At 44.5% G+C, this 22,416-nt stretch overlaps 1 protein-coding gene across 1 annotated transcript in view; it reads left to right on the top strand.

Annotated features, from left to right (window-relative positions):
• The window catches only part of DCDC2C (doublecortin domain containing 2C), a gene marked incomplete at its 5' end in the record, with an annotated part of 148,390 nt that continues 125,974 nt past the window's right edge, over positions 1–22,416 (top strand). Inside the window, 2 exon segments of the mRNA XM_082427088.1 lie at positions 1–464; positions 11,012–11,063. Coding sequence (XP_082283214.1) covers positions 1–464; positions 11,012–11,063 — 516 coding nt within the window.

The raw sequence follows: 22,416 nt of genomic DNA, 5'->3' as shown, positions 1-22,416 counted from the left end.
ATGCGCGTCACCCGGCCCGGTTCTGCTTTCCCCTCACGTGTCCCCTCCCGGGCGGCGGCGCGCTCCGGTCACAGTCGCCGGCGGCGTCAGCGCGGGCAGTGGCGGCGGGGCCCCGGCGGCCTGGCTGTCCGGCGGCGGAGCGCATGGGCGGCGCCGGGCCGCGGGGAGGCGCGGGCTGCGGGCTCGCGCGCGCCGCACGTGCTGGTGGACCCCGCGCCAGCCAGGACCATCGTGGTGTGCCGCAGCGGGGACCCGTTCTACGTGGGCCGCAAGTTCGTGCCGTCGCGGCGCCGCGTGGCCGCCTTCGAGGCGTTGCTGGAGCGGCTGACGGAGCAGGGGGAGGTGCCCTTTGCTGCGCGGCGCCTCTTCACGCCGACGCGCGGGCGCCCGGTGAGCGAGCTGGACGCGCTGCAGGCCGCCGGCAAGTACGTGGCGGGCGGGCGCGAGCGCTTCCGGAAGCTGGAGTAAGTGCCGCCGCGCCCCCTGGCCTCGGTGCCCGCCCCCCGGCTCCATCGCCTCGCTCCGGGGGCTGGGGACCGCGACCCGGGTCTGCCGCGGCCTGGTGGCCTGTCCTGTCCCCGCAGGGCTGGGGTCCGCGACCCGGGTCTGCCCCGGCCTGGTGGCCCGTCCTGTCCCCGCGGGGCCAGGGTCCGCGACATGGGTCTACCCAGGCTTGGTGGCCCGTCCTATTCCCCCGGTGCCAGGGAACACGACCCGGGTCTGCTCAGGTCTGGTGGCCCGTCCTGTCCCCGCGAGGCTGGGGAACGCGCCCCACTTATGCCCCCGCCCAGCGCCGCCGTCCCGTATGGACTTTCTCCGCGAGGCCTCCTCGGGCCGCAGTGCACCCTGCACGCCCCGGACATCGCCCCTGCTCGCCTTGTGGGGAGGGCAGACCAGCTACTACCTCCCGACCCATCAGTATTGGAGAGAATTAGGAAGAGGATGGGCAGAGGGGGCGGCGGGTGTGGCGGTGAAAATAGGGTGCCCAGGGTCGCCTCTTTGGAAAGGTGACCTCTGCGCGAAGGTCTGCAGGAAGAAAGGGAGTGGCCACGCGGAGGGAACCCGGGGGAGCACGCCGACAGGCAGGACGCGGAGGGAACCCGGGGGAGCACGCTGGCAGGCAGGACGCCGAGCTGGGTTCCAGCTTGTCCAGGCTGGTGTCCCGGGACCTGGCTGGGCACGCCTCCTTCCCTGAGGGCATTTACTGAGCTGTGCTGTCGGCCCCGCTCGCCGCTCTCTATCCTGCTGGTTCAGACCCTGCAGAGGACAGGCGCCCGTGATTTCTGAAATCCTGGCACCTGACGCAATGCCGGCCTACAGTACAGCCTCTGAACGCTGGCCTGGGAGCAAGGACACCCGCCCCAGCGTCTGCTGACATCAAGACAGCATCCGCGGACAGATGGCGGCTGTCCTGGTGAGACAGGCCTGTGTATCAACGTCAGGGCCACTCAGGAAGCCATAATGGAAATTGGCCACATTCAGGCTGTCAGTTGTACTTGTGGGTACCCACCCAAAGTGTCAATTTAATTCTTCTTTGTTTAGCTTGAGACTGGTATTGCGTTCTCTTTGAGATCTTACTGCAAATGGGGTTATAGCACACTCTTCTGTTTATACTCTACTTTTCTTCCCCAGAGTACCTCAGTCTTTTGTGCACTTATAATCCTTATAATTTCTCTAAGCTTTCTTGGTAACTGTCATTATACAAATGTCATTGCAACCCAAAGGTATCTTGCAGGTCCTTAACAAAAGCTATCGTGCGCGTCTTCCCGTAGGGCAGCCTCGGGGCTGCTGCAGAGGGCCTTACAGTGTGTGTTTTGGGGAGATAAGAGACAAACAGAAGTAACCACAAAAGAGAAAGCGGTAACCGATAGGACAGAAGCACAGGTTTAATTCTGTCTAGGTGAAGGACCTCAGAAAAGGCTTCCTTTACAAAATGGAAGGGAGAAAATTGTTTTGTTTCTTAATCCTCCCTGAATTCCTGGGCTGCCTTGGCTTCACTCATTTCTTGTGTCTGCCTCTAAAGATGTTATTACTGTTCCTTACATTGTTGTTAACTCTGTTTCTTTTATTGTGAGATATATCATATATACAGAAGAGTGTATACAATTGTATGTATAAAGAATAGTAATAAAGCAAGCCTCTGTGTAAACTACAACCCAGATTAAGCAAAAGAGCGTTACCAGTGTTTTAAAAGCCTCCTACCTCCACTCCCATCCTTTGCCCACAGGTAACCACTATTTTGGCTTATTATCATCTTTTCATAGTAATCTATCCCTGAAGGATAGATTATTTTCAATGTTTTATGTATTTTATGTAATTATATTGCATATATTTTCTGTTACTTGCTTTTTCACACAATAATATGCTTCTGAGACTCATCCATGTTAATAGCATGTAGCTGTAGGTCATTTGTTTTTACTGTTATGTATTGTTTCATTGACTGATATACTGGTTTATTTTATCCAATCAGTTGATGGATAATTTGGGTCCTTTTAAATTTTATGCTAAAATAAGCAACGCTGCTGTAAACATTCTTTTACCTGTCTCCTGGTGCACACATGGGTAAGACTTTCTCTGGGAGAGCATGTGAGTTATCAATTGGTGCATATCCTATTAGTGCAAGCTTATTGGAGTAAAACAGCATTTATTATCTCATAGTTCCTGTGACCAGGAAGTCCAGAGCCGCTTAGCTGAGTGGCTCTGGCTCAGAGACTCTTGTGAGTTTGCAATCAAGATGCTGGCTGCAGTCATATCTGAAGGCCTGACCGGGGCAGGTGCTTGCAGGCTCACTCACGTGGCCATGGCAGGGAGCTTCATTCCTGCCGTGAGCCTGTCCACGGGAGATCTAGCAGCTGGCTCTCCCTAGCGTGAGTGATCCAGGCTGAAGCCACAGTGTCTGTTGTTACAGCTGCTTCTCTGTTGGGCTGTCTTCTCTTTTCCTCTGCCTAGTTATCTCTGTGTGCTGGACATTTTTACTCTTAAAACTTATTTGCAGAAATAATTTGAGGCCTGAGATAATATTATCTTTTGCCAAAGTGGATTTTTGTTTGGCCAGCTGCCTGTGTCATCCCAGTTCACGATCACCTAATAGAGCTTCAGCGTGTGGGACGGTTTGGACTGACCAGGTGTCTGGAAGCCAGTATGCTTCTCACTCCTCAGGTGCAGCCAGTGAGGTCCCAGTTCACTAACAGCGTGGTTCACAAGGACCCCCGTCGTTGGTGGGTCCTGAACCAGTGCTTTTCCTGTGGCCACAAAAGGCTGTCAAAACCATGGTTCACCCTGTCAGCTCTCTGTTCCCAACAACAAGAACCCCTGGACCAAAGTGGCCCCAGATGTGGGCCTCATGTCTTTGGATTTCCTTTCTTTCCTGGAGTGTGGCAATTCCTCACTATCTTGATAGGTGTCTTATGTTTGAAAGACATGTTTTTTAGTGCGTCCGGTTTTATTTGTTTCTTAGTGGAAAGGTTGATTGGGGTTACTTAGTCCATGGTTCCCAGAGCAGAGGTCTTCTCGCCCTTTTCCTTCACGTATATTTTTGTTATGATTCTGTGGATGGCAGTGTCCTTTAGACCATGAAAGGTATTTTTCATTGTCTTCTAACTTGGTGGTTGCTGATGAGATATCAGCTATCATCGTTCACTTCTCTGAAAGTAATATTTTATCTCTTTTAGCTTCTTAAAATATATGCTGTTTGATTCTGGGTACTGTGCTTTAAACGATATGTCTAAGTGCAGATTTATTGAATTATCTTGAGTCTCTGGTGTGGTAACTCAGCCACTGTCTCTTCAGGTGATGCCTCTGTCTTATGTTTTCTCTCTTTGCTTTCTGTATCCGGGTCGATGTGGGTTGGCTTATTTCATTAGCTCTAACCTCCAAGAGTCCCCCTCTTTTTCATGTATTTCTGTCTCTGTCTTTTATCTTTGTGCTATAATCTGGGTACTTTCGCCTAGATTTGATTAATTTTTTTCTGCTGTGTATACTATGCTTCAAACCAATTTATTGAATTTTAAATGTAAATCATTCAGTTTTTCATTTCCAAACATTCTATCTGGTTCTTTTCAAATCCTCCATGTTATTCTCTCAAGTGTCTTGGTCCTGCATGTATTTTAAAGCTTGTCTTTTATTGAAATAGTGTCCTTCTGTGGTCTGTGCCTATAATCCCAGTATTTGAAACTCATCTCTGTTTTCTCTTATTTCACCTGGTTTTCTCTCATGATCCTTTCTGTCCTTGTTAGTTTACTTATTTTTTTGACTGCAAATGACTCCCTTTCTATGGGTTTTTTGTTTTTGAGGAAATTCTTTAAGGACTGAGATAAAGGTGAGATTCTCCAGAGAGGATTTCCATTTTCTTCTCCCAAATGCCAGGAATGCTTCCTCTCCAAAGATACTCCAAATTAAATCAGTAACTTGAGTTTTTTTGGACCACCCAGATAGTGTTATTTTGTGAGTTAGCTGGCTTGTGATTCAAATTCTTAATGGCCTCTGCAAGGATGCAAACTTGACATCTTACTGTTTTTGAAGAAAAATCATAAGTGACAGACATCACGGTTGCTAAGAGGTAGAGAGTTTGGATTAATGCCATAACATTTTAGAGTTACATTTATTCCTGTGCTAATCCTGGTATGTATGAGAATTCACTGACAAGAATGTATTCCTTTGTAGATGTTTGATTTTGTGATTATTTTTTCAGGGTTAGTTGCTGCATGCTACACACTGACTGTGTCCCCCTGAAATTCATATGTTGAAACTGAATCCCTCATGTGATGGTGTCGACCTGAAAAAAATGCACAGTGTAAGAGCTGTGAGTTAAGTTTATTCAGTGTCTCACTGAGGACTGTAGCTGGGAGCCTCTCAGACGGCCCCAGGGAACTGCTCTGGAGAGGGTGGGGGAAGACGGTGTTTCTTCGATCGTAGTGAAGGAGTGTGTGCACTCAAGCACCCATCACAGGAGGAGGTTGCTGCTTGTCCCGAGGAGCAGATATCTCAGTGAATGATTTTCGTGCTTTTCTAAGCATGAAAGATGCAAGAATCCAGGTTCATAAAAAATTTCTTTTTTTTAAAATAAATTTTAAAATTTATTTTTGGCTGCGTTGGGTCTTCGTTGCTGTGTGCAGGCTCTCTCTAGTTGCAGCGAGCGGGGGCTACTCTTCGTTGCAGTGCGCGGGCTTCTCATTGCAGGGACTTGTCTTGCTGCGGAGCACGGGCTCTAGGCACATGGACTTCAGTAGTTGTGGTGCCGGGCTCAGTAGGTGTGGCTCGCAGGCTCAGTAGTTGTGGTGCGTGGGCTTCTCATTGCAGTGGCTTTTCTTGTTGTGGAGCACGGGCTCTAGAGCGCAGGCTCAGTAGTTGTGGCGCCGGGCTCAGTAGTTGTGGCTCGTGGGCTCTAGAGCGCAGGCTCAGTAGTTGTGGCTCACGGCTCTAGAGTGCAGCCTCAGTAGTTGTGGCACGTGGGCTCAGTAGTTGTGGCTCGTGGGCTCTAGAGCGCAGGCTCAGTAGCTGTGGCACACGGGCTTACCCCTTCCTCCAGGTGAGGACACAGCGAGAACACACCGTCAGTGAACCGGGAAGTGGGTCCTCAGCAGACACTGAATATATCGGTGCCTTGATCTCAGACTTCCAGCCTCCAGAACCGTGAGAAACGAATGTCTGCTGTTTAAGCTCCCCCTACCCCAGTCTGTGGTGCTTTTGTTAGGGCAGCCTGAACAGACTCAGACGTTGCATATGCTGGATTCCGATTTCCTACCAGAATCCGGTCTTCACTGTTGTTTTATGACCACAAAAGAAGGTTTCAGCAAAAATTGACTTTAAAATCCTTTTCAACTTATGTGTGATGAAAAGTTTAGTTTTACCCCCAAAGCGTTTCCTTGTAAAATTGGCATGTGCTCCGTCTGTGAGCAGGTGAGGAAGGGAGCTTGCGAAGCACCGACTGTCACGCCTGGGCCACGGTCAGTAAATTCTTTCCTCTTTCTGTGGGTTGAGGCATTTTCTAATAGATCCTGTGAGACTTGTCATTTGGTAGAGAGATTTTCAGTGTTTATTTAAAATGTTTTGGACATGTGGCAGAGATATTGAGAAAGACTTTGAGGTGTTTCTCTTCCCAGATTTCTTAATGTTGATGATTATCTTCTGTAGGGAAAGGAATGTGATCCAGTTCACTGAGCAGGGAGGGGAGGTGGAGTCCCACGTGGTCGAGACCCTCTGTTATTTTGCATTTTCCACGTACCTTCATTGCTATCAAACGGATGGGAGAGATTTGCATGTGAAGTTCAACGTGGAGAGGCGTTTGGATTTCGTTTTCTCCACTACCTTTTAGATCAATGAAGTATGAAATCGGAACCCAGACTTTGGTGAATAAAGCTCTAATTTTAATTTTGTCTTGATTTATACTGGTACCAGTGAGCTAGCACTTGTTGGAATGTATGTTCTGTACTTACTGAGCCATTGAACGGTTAAAATTAATTTTCACCAGCAAATAATCTTCTAATTGTGCCACCAGCAGATGAACTTTGAAGTGCAACCTGTTGATACATTAACCGTCCTGGAGGGTTTCTCATGGTTGTAAAATGGTACATGGAGAAGACAAACACCATAACATCTTCCCCAATCCAATCATCATTCAAACATTTCCTACATTTTCTGGAATAAATTAATTTGAGAAGAGAAACATAATTTTTTCTCTATAAGACAAAATATTACAGGCTAATAATCACTTAAAACATGTGTCCCGTGAAGCCTGGAATTAATGATTTCTTTTGTAGAGAAAGTCATATTCACAACAAAATTTATATCAGGGCATTGTGTGTGTGTGTGTGTGTGTGTGCATGTGTACATGTATGTGTGTTTGTATGTATGTACGTATGTGTGTGTATGTGTTTAGGTGTGTGCGTATGTATTTGTGTGTATGTGTGCATGCGCGTGTATGTGTGTGTGCATGTGTGTGTGTGTATTTGTGTAGGTGTGTGTGTATGTATGCGTGTGTGTGTGTATGCATGCGTATGTGTGTGTATCGTGTGGATGTGTGTAGGTGTGTGTGTATGTGTGCGTGTATGTGTGTATGCATGTGTATGTGTGTGTATGCATGCGTGTGTGTGTATCGTGTGTATGTGTGTGTGTGTATTTGTGTAGGTGTGTGTGTATGTGTGCGCGTGTGTGTGTATGCATGTGTATGTGTGTGTACGTGTGTGTGTGTATGTGTGCGTGTGTGTGTATGCATGCGTATGTGTGTGTATCGTGTGTATGTGTGTGTGTGTGTATTTGTGTAGGTGTGTGTGTATGTGTGCGCGTGTGTGTGTATGCATGTGTATGTGTGTGTATGCATGTGTATGTGTGTGTACGTGTGTAGGTGTGTGTGTATGTGTGCGTGTGTGTGTATGCATGCGTATGTGTGTGTATCGTGTGTATGTGTGTGTGTGTGTATTTGTGTAGGTGTGTGTGTATGTGTGCGCGTGTGTGTGTATGCATGCGTATGTGTGTGTACGTGTGTGTGTGTGTATTTGTGTAGGTGTGTGTGTATGTGTGCGTGTGTGTGTATGCATGCGTATGTGTGTGTATCGTGTGGATGTGTGTGTGTGTATTTGTGTAGGTGTGTGTGTATGTGTGTAGGTGTGTGTGTATGCATGTGTGTGTCTGTGTATCGTGTGGATGTGTGTGTGTGTGTATTTGTGTAGGTGTGTGTGTATGTGTGTAGGTGTGTGTGTATGCATGTGTATGTGTGTGTATCGTGTGTATGTGTGTGTGTATTTGTGTAGGTGTGTGTATGTGTGTGTATTGTGTGTATGTGTGTGTGTATGTGTGTAGGTGTGTGCGTATGTATTTGTGTGTATGTGCGCATGCGCGTGTGTGTGTGTGCATGTGTATGTGTGTGTGTATGTGTGTGTATGTGTGTAGGTGTGTGTGTATGTGTGCGTGTGTGTGTGTATGCATGTGTCTGTGTGTGTATCGTGTGGATGTGTGTGTGTGTATTTGTGTAGGTGTGTGTATGTGTGTGTATTGTGTGTATGTGTGTGTGTATGTGCGCATGCGCGTGTATGTGTGTGTGCATGTGTATGTGTGTGTGTATGTGTGTGTGTGTATGTGTGTAGGTGTGTGTGTATGTGTGCGTGTGTGTGTGTATGCATGTGTATGTGTGTGTATTGTGTGTATGTGTGCGTGTGTGTGTGTATGCATGCGTATGTGTGTGTATCGTGTGGATGTGTGTATTGTGTGTATTTGTGTAGGTGTGTGTGTATGTGTGCGCGTGTGTGTGTATGCATGCGTATGTGTGTGTATCGTGTGGATGTGTGTATTGTGTGTATTTGTGTAGGTGTGTGTGTATGTGTGCGTGTGTGTGTGTATGCATGCATCTGTGTGTGTACGTGTGGATGTGTGTGTGTGTATGTGTGTAGGTGTGTGTGTATGTGTGCGCGTGTGTGTGTATGCACGCGTCTGTGTGTGTATCGTGTGGATGTGTGTGTGTGTGTGTATGTGTGCGTGCATGTGTATGTGTGTGTATGCATGCGTCTGTCTGTGTATCGTGTGGATGTGTGTGTGTGCTCCGGGAGACCCCAAAGAATCGAATTACAGTAGGAAGTTTTCCTATTTACCTTAGGACTCTGTTGTTGGGACTCACAGTGAAAATGCTGCTTCAATCAAACTATGGCGGCTCGTTGCCACCGCAGCCTGTACTCTGACTCTCCTTACCACCCACCTGTACCCGAGGACCGGTGCATAACCGGGAAAGGGGCAAGGTGTGTGCACAGACAGGCACGCCAGAGGAAGAGGAATGTGGTCTCAGAGCCGGAAGTCCTGGGGTGAACAGAGTCCTGGCTTTTCCCATCTGGGAGGCATTTAGCAAATCAAATCACCTCGCTGAGACTCAGCTTCCTCATCAATAAGACAGGGCTAATTAGTATCTACTCCAATAGGGTGTTGTCAGCGTGAAAGGAACACAGTGCTTTGAAATGCCTGGCTTGATCTGGTGGTTGGGTTGGCCTCTTCCTTTCCTTTATTCTCGGGAAGCAACAGGAGGAACATTGCACGTTAGCATCTAGTCTCTGCTTCCAATTCCTGCTGCCCACACCCCCAGGGAGACCCAAGTCCAGCCAGAAACCTCCTGCAGACACCCGGTTTAAAGACTTGGGGCCACTGGATCTCTGAGGAATTACTCGTTCCCTCTTTCCGTTCTATTTCTGTGTTTTTTGGAAGGCAACATTGAAACAATAAATAACATTTTGTGGGGGTTTTTTGGATCTTTTTATGCCTTAATTTCTGTGTTTATTTATGCCTTTCGTTTCCATTTAATGAGAGTAAGTTGTCTCATTTAGGGGATTAATGTTCGTCATCAAGTATGGAATTTGGGAACTTAAGACTAAAATACCTATTTGAAGATGAGCAAAGGGGGCATGGAAGGGAGCTGTAAGCCGAGGGCGTGATTGGAGATTTGCAGGCTCTTTGGTTCACATAGTTTTCGAAGGTTTGAATGGGCTGCCACATTTTATAATGGGGGTGTTCATGTAATATGAAATTTTGCTTTCCATTTAAAAAATAGAGGATTTTCGGGACTTCCGTGGTTGCACAGTGGTTAAGAATTTGCCTGCCAATGCAGGGGACACGGGTTTGATCCCTGGTCCGGGAAGATCCCACATGCCGTGGAGCAACTAAGCCTGTGCGCCACAACTTCTGAAGCCCATGCACCTAGAGCCCGTGCTCCGCAACAAGAGAAGCAACCGCAACAAGAAGCCCGCGCACCGCAACGAAGAGTAGCCCCCGCTCGCAGCAACTAGAGAGAGCCCGTGCACAGCAACAAAGACCCAACGCAGCCAAAAATAAATAAATTTAAAAAAAAATAAATAAAAAACCAGTGTAGTTAAAAAAAAACAAAATAATAAAAAATAGAGGATTTTTATTGTTTAAAAGGACTTAGTTTTATTTATTTATTTATTTATTATTATTATTTTTTTGCTGTGTCGGGTCTTAGTTGTGACATGTGGGATCTTCCGTTGTGGTGCGCGAGCTCAGTAGTTGTGGTGCGAGGGCTTAGCTGTCCTGCAGCATGTGGGATCTTAGTTCCCCGACCAGGGATCGAACCTGCGTGCCCTGCATTGGAAGGTGGATTCTTTACCACTGGACCACCAGGGAAGTCCCAAGGACTTAGTTTTTAGTTGCCTGCATTTCCACAGCAAAACAGTGCCCTGCAATTATGAGCACCTCCACTAGCCACAGTCCCCACCATTCCCTAATACCACCCTTTGCAAGCATCATCATTTACTTGCCCAGCCTCTGTAGGCATCTGAGCTTGTGACTCTTGACTGTATATTAAGTACTTAAAAATGTCTTTTTCCTTTCATCTACCGACTCTTAGCCAATCCTTCTCTGACTGTTGCTAAAACCATTGTCAAGAACAATCTCAAATACATTAAAAAATTGTTTTAAATCAGGAAGAAACCCTAACACATATAAATCTTAACATATTATTTATTATCATTAAAAATATCTGTTCTGTTTTTGAGGCACATGGAAGGCTCTCCAAGAGTCCCCAAGGGTCACAAATTCTAATGGCGGGGCTCATACACATTTTATTCCAGTGGCTCTTTTCAGCATTCAGTGTTGGCAGAATGAGGACAGTGATGGCATTCTGTGAGACAGGAAGGGACAGTGCAGGTGAGAGGGAGCTGGGCGAGGTGTCTGGGGCTCTGCCTTTGGCCAGTGGTGGGCCCTGGAGCCGTTAGTGACCCAGTAAAGTTCTCTTTGATTGGTCTCCAAGGTTCCTCTTTGATTAATAGTGTTGTATGAGGAAAAGCAATGCCACTGAAGGACAGTTTTCCTGGGTGATGCCCACGGTAGCCAGTGTGAACATTTTCCTGCAGTGACATTGCTATTGTATATTGATGTGAGCATCTATGGTGCTCTAGATTTTAGTTTTAAGTTGCTGTGGAGTGGCATATTGTAATGCCAACAAGGAGTCATCTCTAAAGAGGCTCAAATTTTCTATCTAAATATTTACCTTCTAATTAGGTTTTTCTTTCTTTTGCAGTTATTTTAATATAGTTCGCAGCAAACCTGCAAAGATGAGAAAGTTGAAGGAAGTAAGTGTTCACTACTAACTACTAAAGATGGGATAAATTGGATGATTTGGTAAAAATTAAAATGTCAATATTGACTAATTGAAGTTTGATAAAAACAGCATTTTGTAGGGAATGCCTATAAAGGCATGCTGCTCTTGAAGCCGGAAGTTGCTGTGCAAGCTTGTTCTGTTTGTCAGAGCACTTAAGTCACTAAGATGATGGAAGTCAGTAAGAACGTTTGAAGACCACGGTTAGGGAGAGACTCATCTTTGAGATGCAGAGTGCTAGCATTTATTAAGACTTTTTACTCCTCTTTTGTTTTGGGGATTTGGAAAGACAGGTTACAGGAAAAGTTATTATTATTTTTTTTTAATAAATTTATTTATTTATTTATTTTTGGTTGCGTTGGATCTTTGTTGCTGTGCGAGGGCTTTCTCTAGTTGTGGCAAGCAGGGGCTACTCTTTCGTTGCGGTGCGCAGGCTTCTCATTGCGTGGCTTCTCTTGTTGCAGAGCTCGGGCTCTAGGCACGAGGGCTTCAGTAGTTGTGGCACGCAGGCTCAGTAGTTGTGGCTCGTGGGCTCTAGAGCGCAGGCTCAGTAGTTGTGGCGCAGGGGCTCAGTCGCTCCGCGGCATGTGGGATCTTCCCAGACCAGGGCTCGAACCCGTGTCCCCTGCATCGGCAGGTGGACTCCCAACCACTGTGCCACCAAGGAAGCCCAGGAAAAGTTATTTTAAGTTACACGATGTTGAAGCTAATTATAATGTTAAATTTAAAGATTTGCTCTGTGTTCTCAACATTTTTGTACTTGATAGACATTTGAAAGCCTACAAGATGGAACCTTCCATCACTCTGTTCACATCACTTGAGTCTTAGCAAAACAACAACAACAACAACAACAAAACAACCCAAATTTCATATGTAAGTTAAAAGAGATCCACCTTTTAAATAAGCAACAAAAATCAGGTTTGAGCGAGATAGCCTGATGATGATATTTAGAATGCAAGTTGATTTCTACTTTTTAATTTTGTAAATGGACTTTTTGTGGAGTGTTTCGAAAGTGAGCTGTTTTTAGAGTATCTACTTCTCTAAGTGGTGGTTTTGCTATTAAGTTCTCTCCTCTATGGAAAGGAGATGAGTATGTGTCTTAGAGGATTGTTGTGAGGATTACATGATAAACTATACATAACGTACCAGCACTAGATAAGTGTCGGTTCTCGTCCCCCATGTCTTAAAGAAGCAGGGCCTCTCTGTGTCCTTGAACTCCACCCGGTGCTCCAGTAAAGGGCAGTCTAGCAGCTCTTGCATCGCCCACAGGTACCAGCCTGCAGAAGCATTTAGCTGTTTCCTTTGCCTCTGCAATTTAAGGCTGTGCCGTGAATCAAATCAAATTTATTACCTACCCACCTTAGACTGTAACTTGCCAGGGGCAGGAGGGCGAGTTTCCAACAAGAAAGCAATTCTGGCAGTCGTTGAATTTCAGGGCTACTACCTTAATAAATAGAGAGGAGATGGTATATGATTATCCTTAGCACCTAAGTCCCTGCATCCCCCTCTCCTGGTGGGGCGGGAGTGGGATTGAACACAATTCTGAAGAGTACCCCTGGAGGGACTCTGTTCAAGTTTGAGTCTGTGTTTATCCTTTGTCCATGTCAGTGATTTAAAAACATTAGACATGATTATAAGGTAACAGTTAGCGTTTTAGGACAGGAAGGGCACTTCTAGATTATCTTATCAAAACTCCCTGTTTCTAGTTGAGGATGCGGTGATGGGAGAGGGTACGAGGGTACCAGCACTGAAATGCCCTCAGGGACCTCATCCTCCCAGGGTCGGTACTAGATTGCCCTGCACTCATACTAATGAGACTATAGTTGCCCAAAGAGTTTTGCAATTGTTCTTTTGAAATTTACACTCTTTTCATTAAAACAATCTGATTTTACAGTCGTTCTTGCTGAGAAAAATGTCAAAAATGCTGTGCAGAAAAGCTCAGTGAGGAGAGTGAAGATCATTCACAATCCTACCTCCCAAAGATCAGCACTCTGCATTTTGCCATGTCCATTTCCAGTTGTTTTTCTCTGCACAAGTTGCAAATATCTGTCTATCTGTCATCTTCACAGATACACACATATATACAATACATGCATTGATATGTATATATTTACAGAAACGGAATCCATCAATACGTACTATTTTCTTTTTCTTTTTTTTAAACTTTTTATTTTATATTGGAGTACAGTTGCTTAACAATGTTGTGATAGTTTCAGGTATACAGCAAAGTGATTTACATACTATTTTCGTATCTGCTTTTTATTAACTATATCATGACAGTTTAACATAGTAAAGGATCTTATGCCACGTGATTTTTAGTGGCTGCAAAATATTCCATCACGTGACTCTATCATAATTATTTAACCCATTCCCTGTCAACAGACCTTACATCCTTCTTCTTTTTCATTATTGTAACTAGGCATTGGGATGGACCCTGATAGAGCCATCATGATTGTTTATAAAGAAGTGGAGTTACACGCACAATTTTTACCTCTTTAACATTTACTTCCAGAAAGTTTCTAAGAACATGTATTGCTTCCAGTGGTGCCTGGGAACGCCATCACTGCCCTCGGGTGCTGTGGGGTGCTGCACAGTGTGGAGGCCTGCAAGGTGCTTGATGGTCACTACCTCGGCCCCCTCTCCTCTGGTGGCAGAAGTGACTCCCTAAAAGTGGCTTGTGATGACTGCTGCTTGCTATGTAGTATCTTCGCGGACATTCATCTGTGATGTAGCCATCATTGAATGAAATGGGGCCACCACCAGGAGCTTTGACCAGGACACAAGCTGTGGTCCAAGAAATCTGCTGGTTCCATGAGGAGCCCATGAGAGCAGCCTGCAGTTTAGATCTGTGTCCTGCTGTCCCATATGAGGATGTAGAGCTGCCAGTCACGGGGCTGAAGTTCGTCAGTCACTTTAGTGGGTGCCTCTCTTTTGTCCTCCGTACTGCTCACATAACTACTAACTTAAACTCTCTTTGTCACCTCTCACTACTCACTACCGCTTACTAAACCACGTTTTAGCTGCTTTGTGGTTTGTGGGGACATACCCATGATTCGGGAGATAATATAATACTTAATGAGCTAAAAGACTTGTCTTTTTAAAAATTTATTTATTTATTTATTTATTTTTGGCTGCATTGGGTCTTCGTTGCTGCGCGCGGGCTTTCCTCTAGTTGTGGTGAGCGGGGACTACTCTTCGTTGCGGTGCGTGGGCTTCTCATTGCGGTGGCTTCTCGTTGCGGAGCATGGGCTCTAGGCGCGCGGGCTTCAGTAGTTGTGGCACGTGGGCTCAGTAGTTGTGGCTCACGGGCTCTAGAGCGCAGGCTCAGTAGTTGTGGCACTCGGGCTCAGTAGCTGTGGCTCACGGGCTCTAGAGCGCAGGCTCAGTAGTTGTGGCTCACGGGCTTAGCTGCTCCGCGGCATGTGGGATCTTCCTGGACCAGGGCTCAAACCCGTGTCCCCTGCACTGGCAGGTGGATTCTTAACCACTGCACCCCCAGGGAAGTCCGGGGGAGCAGGTCTTAATATCTGCCACTTAAAAGATGAATCCAGAGTTCAAGACAGGTTAAGTGACGTGTACAGTTAGGCAGCTAGTTAGTAACAGAACTTGGTGTAAAACTAGAGATGAATCCGGGATCCCCCCACCCCCTTCCTTGGGGAAAGCCTCATTACTGCACTGTATAACCTGTGCATATTAAATGGGTTTCTTCTGTTTAATTCACAGAATTAAATTACGTGAATTATTTCTGGTGGATACATGAGCGCTCACCTTACAGAAAGAGCCGCACTTTGTGCAGTGGCGTGGGACAGACCGGCTGGTGCCGTGCCGCGTCGGCACAGTGCGGGCTCTGCTGGGGGACCGGAAGCAGAGGGTCAGCGCCACGGGGCACTGGTTCTCCAGGATCTATGCAGAGGGCTGTGGGAACCGATGCCCTGTAGGATGCGCTGCAGGAGGGGGACCTGGCCCTCCGCAGCGCCACCTCATTCTAGGACAGTGGAGAACAGCTTTGCAAGGACTAAAATCTCCCCAGGCCTTGTGGGGTGTCGAGGCCACGGGCAGCCCCTGCTGCACCTGCTCCAGCCGGCTCGGTGAGTTCACACACTGGGCCTTAAGGATGTTTATAGCAGCATGTTCTTTTTTTTAGTAATTGCAAAAACCTGGGAACCACGTGAATGTCCATCAGTAGAGGAACGGTTGAATGATTCATGACTTGTCATACTGTGATTAGATCTATAGGTATTGATCTGAAATAATACCTCTCGGAATGTTGCTGGGATTGAATGAGATGGTGCTGGGCATATTGCAAGAGCTCAGTAAATAGTTGAAATTAATACTCATACTGCCTTTAAGTCTGGGTAGCTCACCCTATCAGAATTTGAGATCCATGAATGCTACCGATTTGAATACCAGTGCAAACTCTTAGAAACACTAAATATACTGTACTGTAAACTTTGGCCAAGTCCAAATGTTCAATGTTTAAGTGTTTTACTAAGTTATTCCGCCTTATTTTGTGACAGTAACACAGAGTAGAAGTACCTAGCTTTTTGTAGAGTACTCTTTCCCAGAATTTCCGTTTTGGTCAAAATATATTAGTGGGGAAATTGAAGACACTGCTCAAGAGACCTTGATTCAGTAAAGAAATTTACTTAAAGTTAATTAGAATGCCATAATAATATACTTCATATAACCATAGAAATTACTTATAAAATGCTTCAATATAATGAATTTGGAATTACGTTTCATTAAACGGAGGGGCAAGGAAAATTAGACTCGAAAACAGTGCTCTTGGGATCTTGAGTTTCCATGACCGTGTCACGTTGATTTAATGAGAAAAATGTCCTTGCTCTTAGTTTAATTCAAGGAGTTCTGTTGTTACATCTTAGAGTTTGGGTGTGTAATGTCAAATTGTATAAATTTAGGCAGAATTTAGAAGACCTCCCCTGTCCTTTTCTTACAGTTCTAAGAACAAATGAGCCCCAATTCAATATTTTTTTTTGCCCATGAGGACTGTTTTCTGATTCTGTCCTTTCAGTGCATTCATCCTGGTAAATAGCATACTAATGGTAAAACAATTAAACCACGAATTTAGACCTTATTTATCTCAAGTTGTCATGGAAGAGAAGGAAGTGAGTCCCTGAGGTGAATTTTCCGAATAACGGCAGTTACTGATGATTCTAAGAAAAAAAGAATTTTAAAATTAACTTTTACTATAAATGTCTATAACGTGTTTTATGTGATTCCCTATCTGATTGAAAAGCAAAGGGAATGAAATTTAACAGCGTTTTGACTCAAGATTTGGCTGAGGTACTTTGCACTGACTGAGCCGATACCCAAGTCCATCGTATTCTCTCGGTGGCCTTGCCATTGGCTCTCGTTTTGAACGGTCCTGAACACATTTTTGGAAGCTTCTGTTTCTGTTAAAAAAATTACTATATAATTCATGCTCGTTGTAGAGAAATGAGAAAATGTATGTCATTTAAAAGGAAACACATAATCCTATCAGCCAGAGATTAGCCACCATGTTTTTCTATATGCTTCTAACCTATGTGGACATATATGCATGTATATGCAGTTGACCCTTGAACAATGCAGAAGTTAGGAGCACTGACCCCCTGCACAGCTGAAAATCCATGTATAACTTTTCACTCTTTTAAAACTCAGCTACTAATAGCCTACTGTTGACTGGAAGCCTTACAGATAACAGAAACAGTTGATAACATACTTTGTACGTTATTTGTAACATACTGTATTCTTGCAGTAAAGTAAGATAGAGAAAAGGAAATGCTGTTAAGAAAATCATAAGGAAGAGAAAATACATTTAGAGTACTGTACTGTATTTATTGATACTGTATGCTTATGTCACCTGTTTACATGAATCGTCTGTCAGTATAGTCAATATTGTCTTATATGATGCAAAACACTGTAGATGTTATACATGTTACTAACACCAGACATCAAAATGAAAAGATAATATGAAAAGGAAATTCATATTTATTTACATGTGTAACGATTCATGCATTGATAATGAAGAAGAAGCAATATGATTGCTTTATGGTAGCCTGGCTTATACACTAATGAATAAATTGTTATAAAAATTTTATGGCACACATTATTACAGTCATATTCATAATACAGTATTGGAAATATTGTTGCATTAAAAAAACCCACTTCCCTGTGATGATCGGCTGATATGCAATTTCTCCAATTAAGAGAGAGAAAGGCCTATGTACAGTAATGTAATTTTTTTTTTTTTAAAATCATTTGCATTATTTTTATTTTTTTTATTTTTTATTTTTTTGATACCTACATTTTTTTTAAATTATTTATTTATTTATTTATTTATTTATTTATTTATTTATTTATTTATGGCTGTGTTGGGTCTTCGTTTCTGTGCGAGGGCTTTCTCTAGTTGCGGCAAGTGGGGGCCACTCTTCATCGCGGTGCGCGGGCCTCTCACTATCGTGGCCTCTCCCGTTGCGAAGCACAGGCTCCAGACGCGCAGGCTCAGCAATTGTGGCTCACGGGCTTAGTCGCTCCGCGGCATGTGGGATCTTCCCAGACCAGGGCTCGAACCCGTGTCCCCTGCATTGGCAGGCAGATTCTCAACCACTGCGCCACCAGGGAAGCCCGGTAATGTAATTTTTTGAAAGCAAAGTTGTATCAATAAAAATAGAAAGAAAGCTAACACATTATTAATTTTATATTAAATATCACACACCTTATGCCTATATAAGGATAGACTAGTATCTACATATATTTTATGCATTCGTGACATACCTTTTTATTGTTTTGATATTTCTAGGCTATGAAGTTTATGAGTTTTTTCAAAATGTCACAAATGTCCAAAAAATTCTCCAATATATTTATTAAAAAATTCGCATATAAATGGGCCCGTGCAGTTCAAACCTGTGTTGTTCAATGGTCACATGTATATACTTCTTACTTTACAAATATATTAATTTAAGCACAAATGAGAGCATATTCTATGTATTATTTTTTATAAATCCCCTTTTACTTAACAATGAATCATGAAATCTTAATATGTCAACAAATATGCTCCTATAATAATTTTTAGTGGATTCAGAGTATTCTATTAAGTGATATATACCATATTTTTTAGCTTTATTGAGGTGTAATTGACAAAAGTGTAAGATATTTAAAGTGCACAGTGTGACGATTTGATGTATGTATACGTTGTGAAAGGATTCCCTCCACCCATCAAGTTAATTGACACATCACCTCACATACTTATCTCTCTCTCTTTCTCTCTCTTTTGTGAGAACACTTAAGTTCTACTCTCTTAGCAAATTTCAATTACGCAATGTGATGTTATCAATTAGAGTCACCATGTTATACATTAGATCCTCAGACCTTATTCATCTTATAACTGAAAGTTTGTACCTTTGTACCGATCTCTTCCTATTTCCCCCACCCCCAGCCCTGGCAGTCATTTTTCTACTCTCTGTTTCCACTTTCTGCCTCCTGCCCCCCAGATTCCACATGTAAGTGACACCATGCAGTATTTGTCTTTCTTTGGTTTATTTTACTTAGTATAATGTCCTCCAGTTTCACCCATGTGTTGCAAATGGCAGACTTTTCTTCTTTTCTATGGCTGAATAATATTCCCCTGTATGGATATAACATATTTTCTTTTTCCATCCATCCATTGGTAGACACTTAGGTTGTTTCCATACCTTAACCATTGTGAATAATGCATCAGTGAATACTAACTGGAGTACATAGATCTCATCAAGAAAATGGTTTCATTTCCTTGTGATATATACCCATAAGTGGGATTGCTGGGTCGTATGGTAGTTCCAGTTTTAAGTTTTTGAGGCATCGCCATACTGTTTTCCACAGTGGCTGCACCAGTCTACATTCCCACCAACAGTGCAGGAGGGTTCCCTTTTCTCCACGTCCTCACCAACACTCGTTATTTGTTGTCTTTTTGGTGATAGCCATTCTGACAGGTGTGAGGTGATATCTTACAGTGGTTTTGATGTGCATTTCCCTGATGACGAGTTGTGCTGAGCACCTTTTCTTGTACCTTTTGGCAAGTTGTATGTCTTCTTTGGAAAAATGTCTATTCAGGTCCTTTGCCCATTTTTAAACTAGGTTGTTTGTTTTTGTTTTTTGCCATTGAGTTGTATGAGTTCCTTGTATATTTTGGATATTAACTCCTTATCAGATACAAGGTTTGCAAATATTTTCTTTCAGTAGGTTGCCTTTTCATTTTGTTGCTGGTTTCCTTTGCTGAGTGGAAGCTTTTCATGTATTAAGTTTGATGTAGTCCCACTTGCTTATTTTTACTTTTGTTACATCTGCTTTTGATGTCAAATCCAAAAAATCATTGCCAAGATCAGTGCCAAGGAGCTTACTTACTCCCTATATTTTCTAGGAGTTTTATGGTTTCAGGTCTTATGTGCAAGTCTTTAATCCATTTTGAGTTGATTTTTGTGTTTAGTGTAAGACAGGGGTCCAGTTTCATTCTTTTGCATGTGGCTGTCCAGTTTTTCCAGCATCATTTATTGAAGAGACTATTCTCTCCTCATTGTATATTCTTGGATCCTTTTTGGAATATTAACTGACTGTATACACATGGGTTTATTTCTGGGCTTTCTATTCTGTCCCATTGGTCTCTTGGTTTGTTTTTATGCCAACACCATACTATTTTGATTATATAAAGATATATTTACAGATTATATTTATAGATTATAAATGCCTCCATCTTCGTTCTTCTTTTTAAAGATAGCTTTGGCTATTCAGGATCTTTTGTGGGTAAGCTGATAATGGGGGAGAGAATAGGGAGAATTGCTTAGAACGATCTTAAGTGGATGAGAAAAGATAATAAGAGTAATAATAGCTGCCTCTGGATTTGCCTATTCTGGACATTTCATATAAATAGAATCATACAATATATGGTCTTTTGCATGTGACTTCTTAGACTTAGCATAATGTTTTCAAGGTTTATCTATGTTGTAGTGTGTATTGATTTTTTATTCCTTTCTATGGCTGAAGGGCATTCCGTTGTATGAATAGACCACATTTTATTTATCTATTCCACATCTGACAGACATTTGGGCCTTTTTGTTTACAGCTGCGCTGGTGGGTGGGAACTGGTCCTCTGTCTCATTCTTGAAGTGATTTCTTTCCTTGTCATCTGAAACCCTGCTCTCTTCTTATTCCCTCCGGTTGTTTCTCCTAAATTTTTCTTGTGGCGTCAGTGTCATTGTCTGTCCTTGGAGTTACAGGGCACTGTCACTTGGATGTCCCAAGGATACCTCAGATTCAGCATGTCCACGTTTGAACTCACTGGCCTCTTCCCGCAAACCCAGTTGTTATTTTGTGTTCCTTTTTTCAGAGAATGGAGCTGTACACTCAACTCCTAAAACCAGAAACCTAGATAATCGTCTTAGCTTTTACTTCTCCCAGGACCCCCCTCCCGCCCCGTCCCTCCTGTGCCTCCTCTCAAGCCCATTCAGTTACTGAGCCCCATGCTTGCTGAGGGCGCCCAGAGCTCCTCCTAGAAAGAGTCGTGTGCCTTCCACCTGGTCTTCCTGCACCCAGCCCATCCCTTTCCAGTTGGATCTCATCAATTCCCTGGTTCAGACACTTCATGGCATGCCTCTTTTCTCCAAGGGGATGGGGTCTACACTGCTAACGGCGGATGTGAAGGCCCTCCTTGATCTGGCCCTGGCTTTCTTCTTCAGCCTCGCCTCTCACCACTCCTCCCTCTGTGTCCAGTGTCTAGTCTAGGCTTTTCCGTTTCCCAAAGGCCTTGTATCCGCGGGGATGTATCCAAAGTCCTCTAACAGGATTGTGCGTATGCTGTTCCTCCTGCCTCATTTAACATGTCTTCCCATCCTCAACGGACTGACTCCTTCTTATAAATCAGGTCTCCACCTAGAGGCCGCTTCCACCAGGAAGCCTGCTTTGTGTCGCTGTGAGGATCGAGTGCGCCCCATGCCGGCCTCCACAGAGCCCTCATCACAGAGCTGCGTGCGCTTGTCTCCTTGTTTACAGATCGCTCGTCCAGTGGTCTGTGTCCCCGTGCCTCCCAGCCCTCCGAGGCCAGGTGTGATGCCGGTCTTGCTCGCCTTCGCGTCTCTAACACTTAGCACAGTTCCTCCCATGGAGGGGTGTCCTCGCAAATAGGGCTTAAATAAATGAATGCAACGATGACCGAGAGTGCCTTCCAGGAGTCCGCAGCCGGGCAGAATTTGGGGCAGGTACTCTCCTCTCCTTGGGTTGGTTTTATTTGTGACCCTGCTTCCGAGTGGGGACTCCTGGGATGGCCAGCAGGCTCCATAAACCGCGTGCTGTCTGCCGCTGTGGGCTGCTTTCTCTGGGGGCCAGCAAATTTGGAGTCACTCAGAGCATCAGTGCCAACCTGTAAATCCATCGTCAGCGGGGAGCTGACATCCATTCTCCGCGGAGCGGGGCACGTAAATCAGCTATGGGCCTTTTTTAAAAAAAAAAATTTATTTATTTATTTTTGACTGTGTTGGGTCTTCGTTTCTGTGCGAGGGCTTTCTCTAGTTGCGGCGAGCGGGGGCCACTCTTCATCGTGGTGCGCGGGCCTCTCACTATCGCGGCCTCTCTTGTTGTGGAGCACAGGCTCCAGACGCGCAGGCTCAGCAGTTGTGGCTCATGGGCCCAGTTGCTCCGCGGCATGTGGGATCCTCCCAGACCAGGGCTCGAACCCGTGTCCCCTGCATTGGCAGGCGGATTCTCAACCACTGCGCCACCAGGGAAGCCCAGTGGGCCTTTTTTATTTGACGTTTTGTGTGAAAAGGGCCGCGTGGATGTTCATGGAGGGCTGTCGGAGGAGGAGGATGGTGCAGAAGGAGCAAAAAACCACTGCTGTCAGCTGGGCTCTGAACTCACTGCAGGCTCCTTGCTGAGCACCGGAGAGCGCGTCCTCTCACTTTGTGTTACTCATATCGCCAGCAAACCTGTAGCACAGGCACTACTTTTTTTTTACCTTTTTCCTTTAGCCAAATTTTATTTTATATTTGTATTTTTTATGGAAGTATAGTTGATTTACAATATTGTGTTAGTTTCAGGTGTACAGAAAAGTGATTCAGTTATACATATTTTCTTCAGACTGTTTTCCATTATAAGTTATTACAAGATATTGCATATTGTTCCCTGTATTATACAGTAAATCCTTGTTGCTGATCTATTCTACGTGTGGTAGTTTGTATCTGTTAATCCCAAACTCCTAATTTATCCTCCCCCTGCTTTCCCCTTTGGGAACCGTAGTTTGTTTTCTATGTCTGTGCATCTGTTTCTGTTCTGTGTATAGATTCATGTGTATATTTCTT

Source organism: Balaenoptera physalus (genome assembly GCF_965194825.1).
Source record: "Balaenoptera physalus genome assembly, chromosome: 15".
Classification (NCBI taxonomy): domain Eukaryota; kingdom Metazoa; phylum Chordata; class Mammalia; order Artiodactyla; family Balaenopteridae; genus Balaenoptera; species Balaenoptera physalus.
The sequence above is the reverse complement of the archived record's forward strand: the minus strand, read 5'-3'. Positions and strand labels throughout refer to the sequence as shown.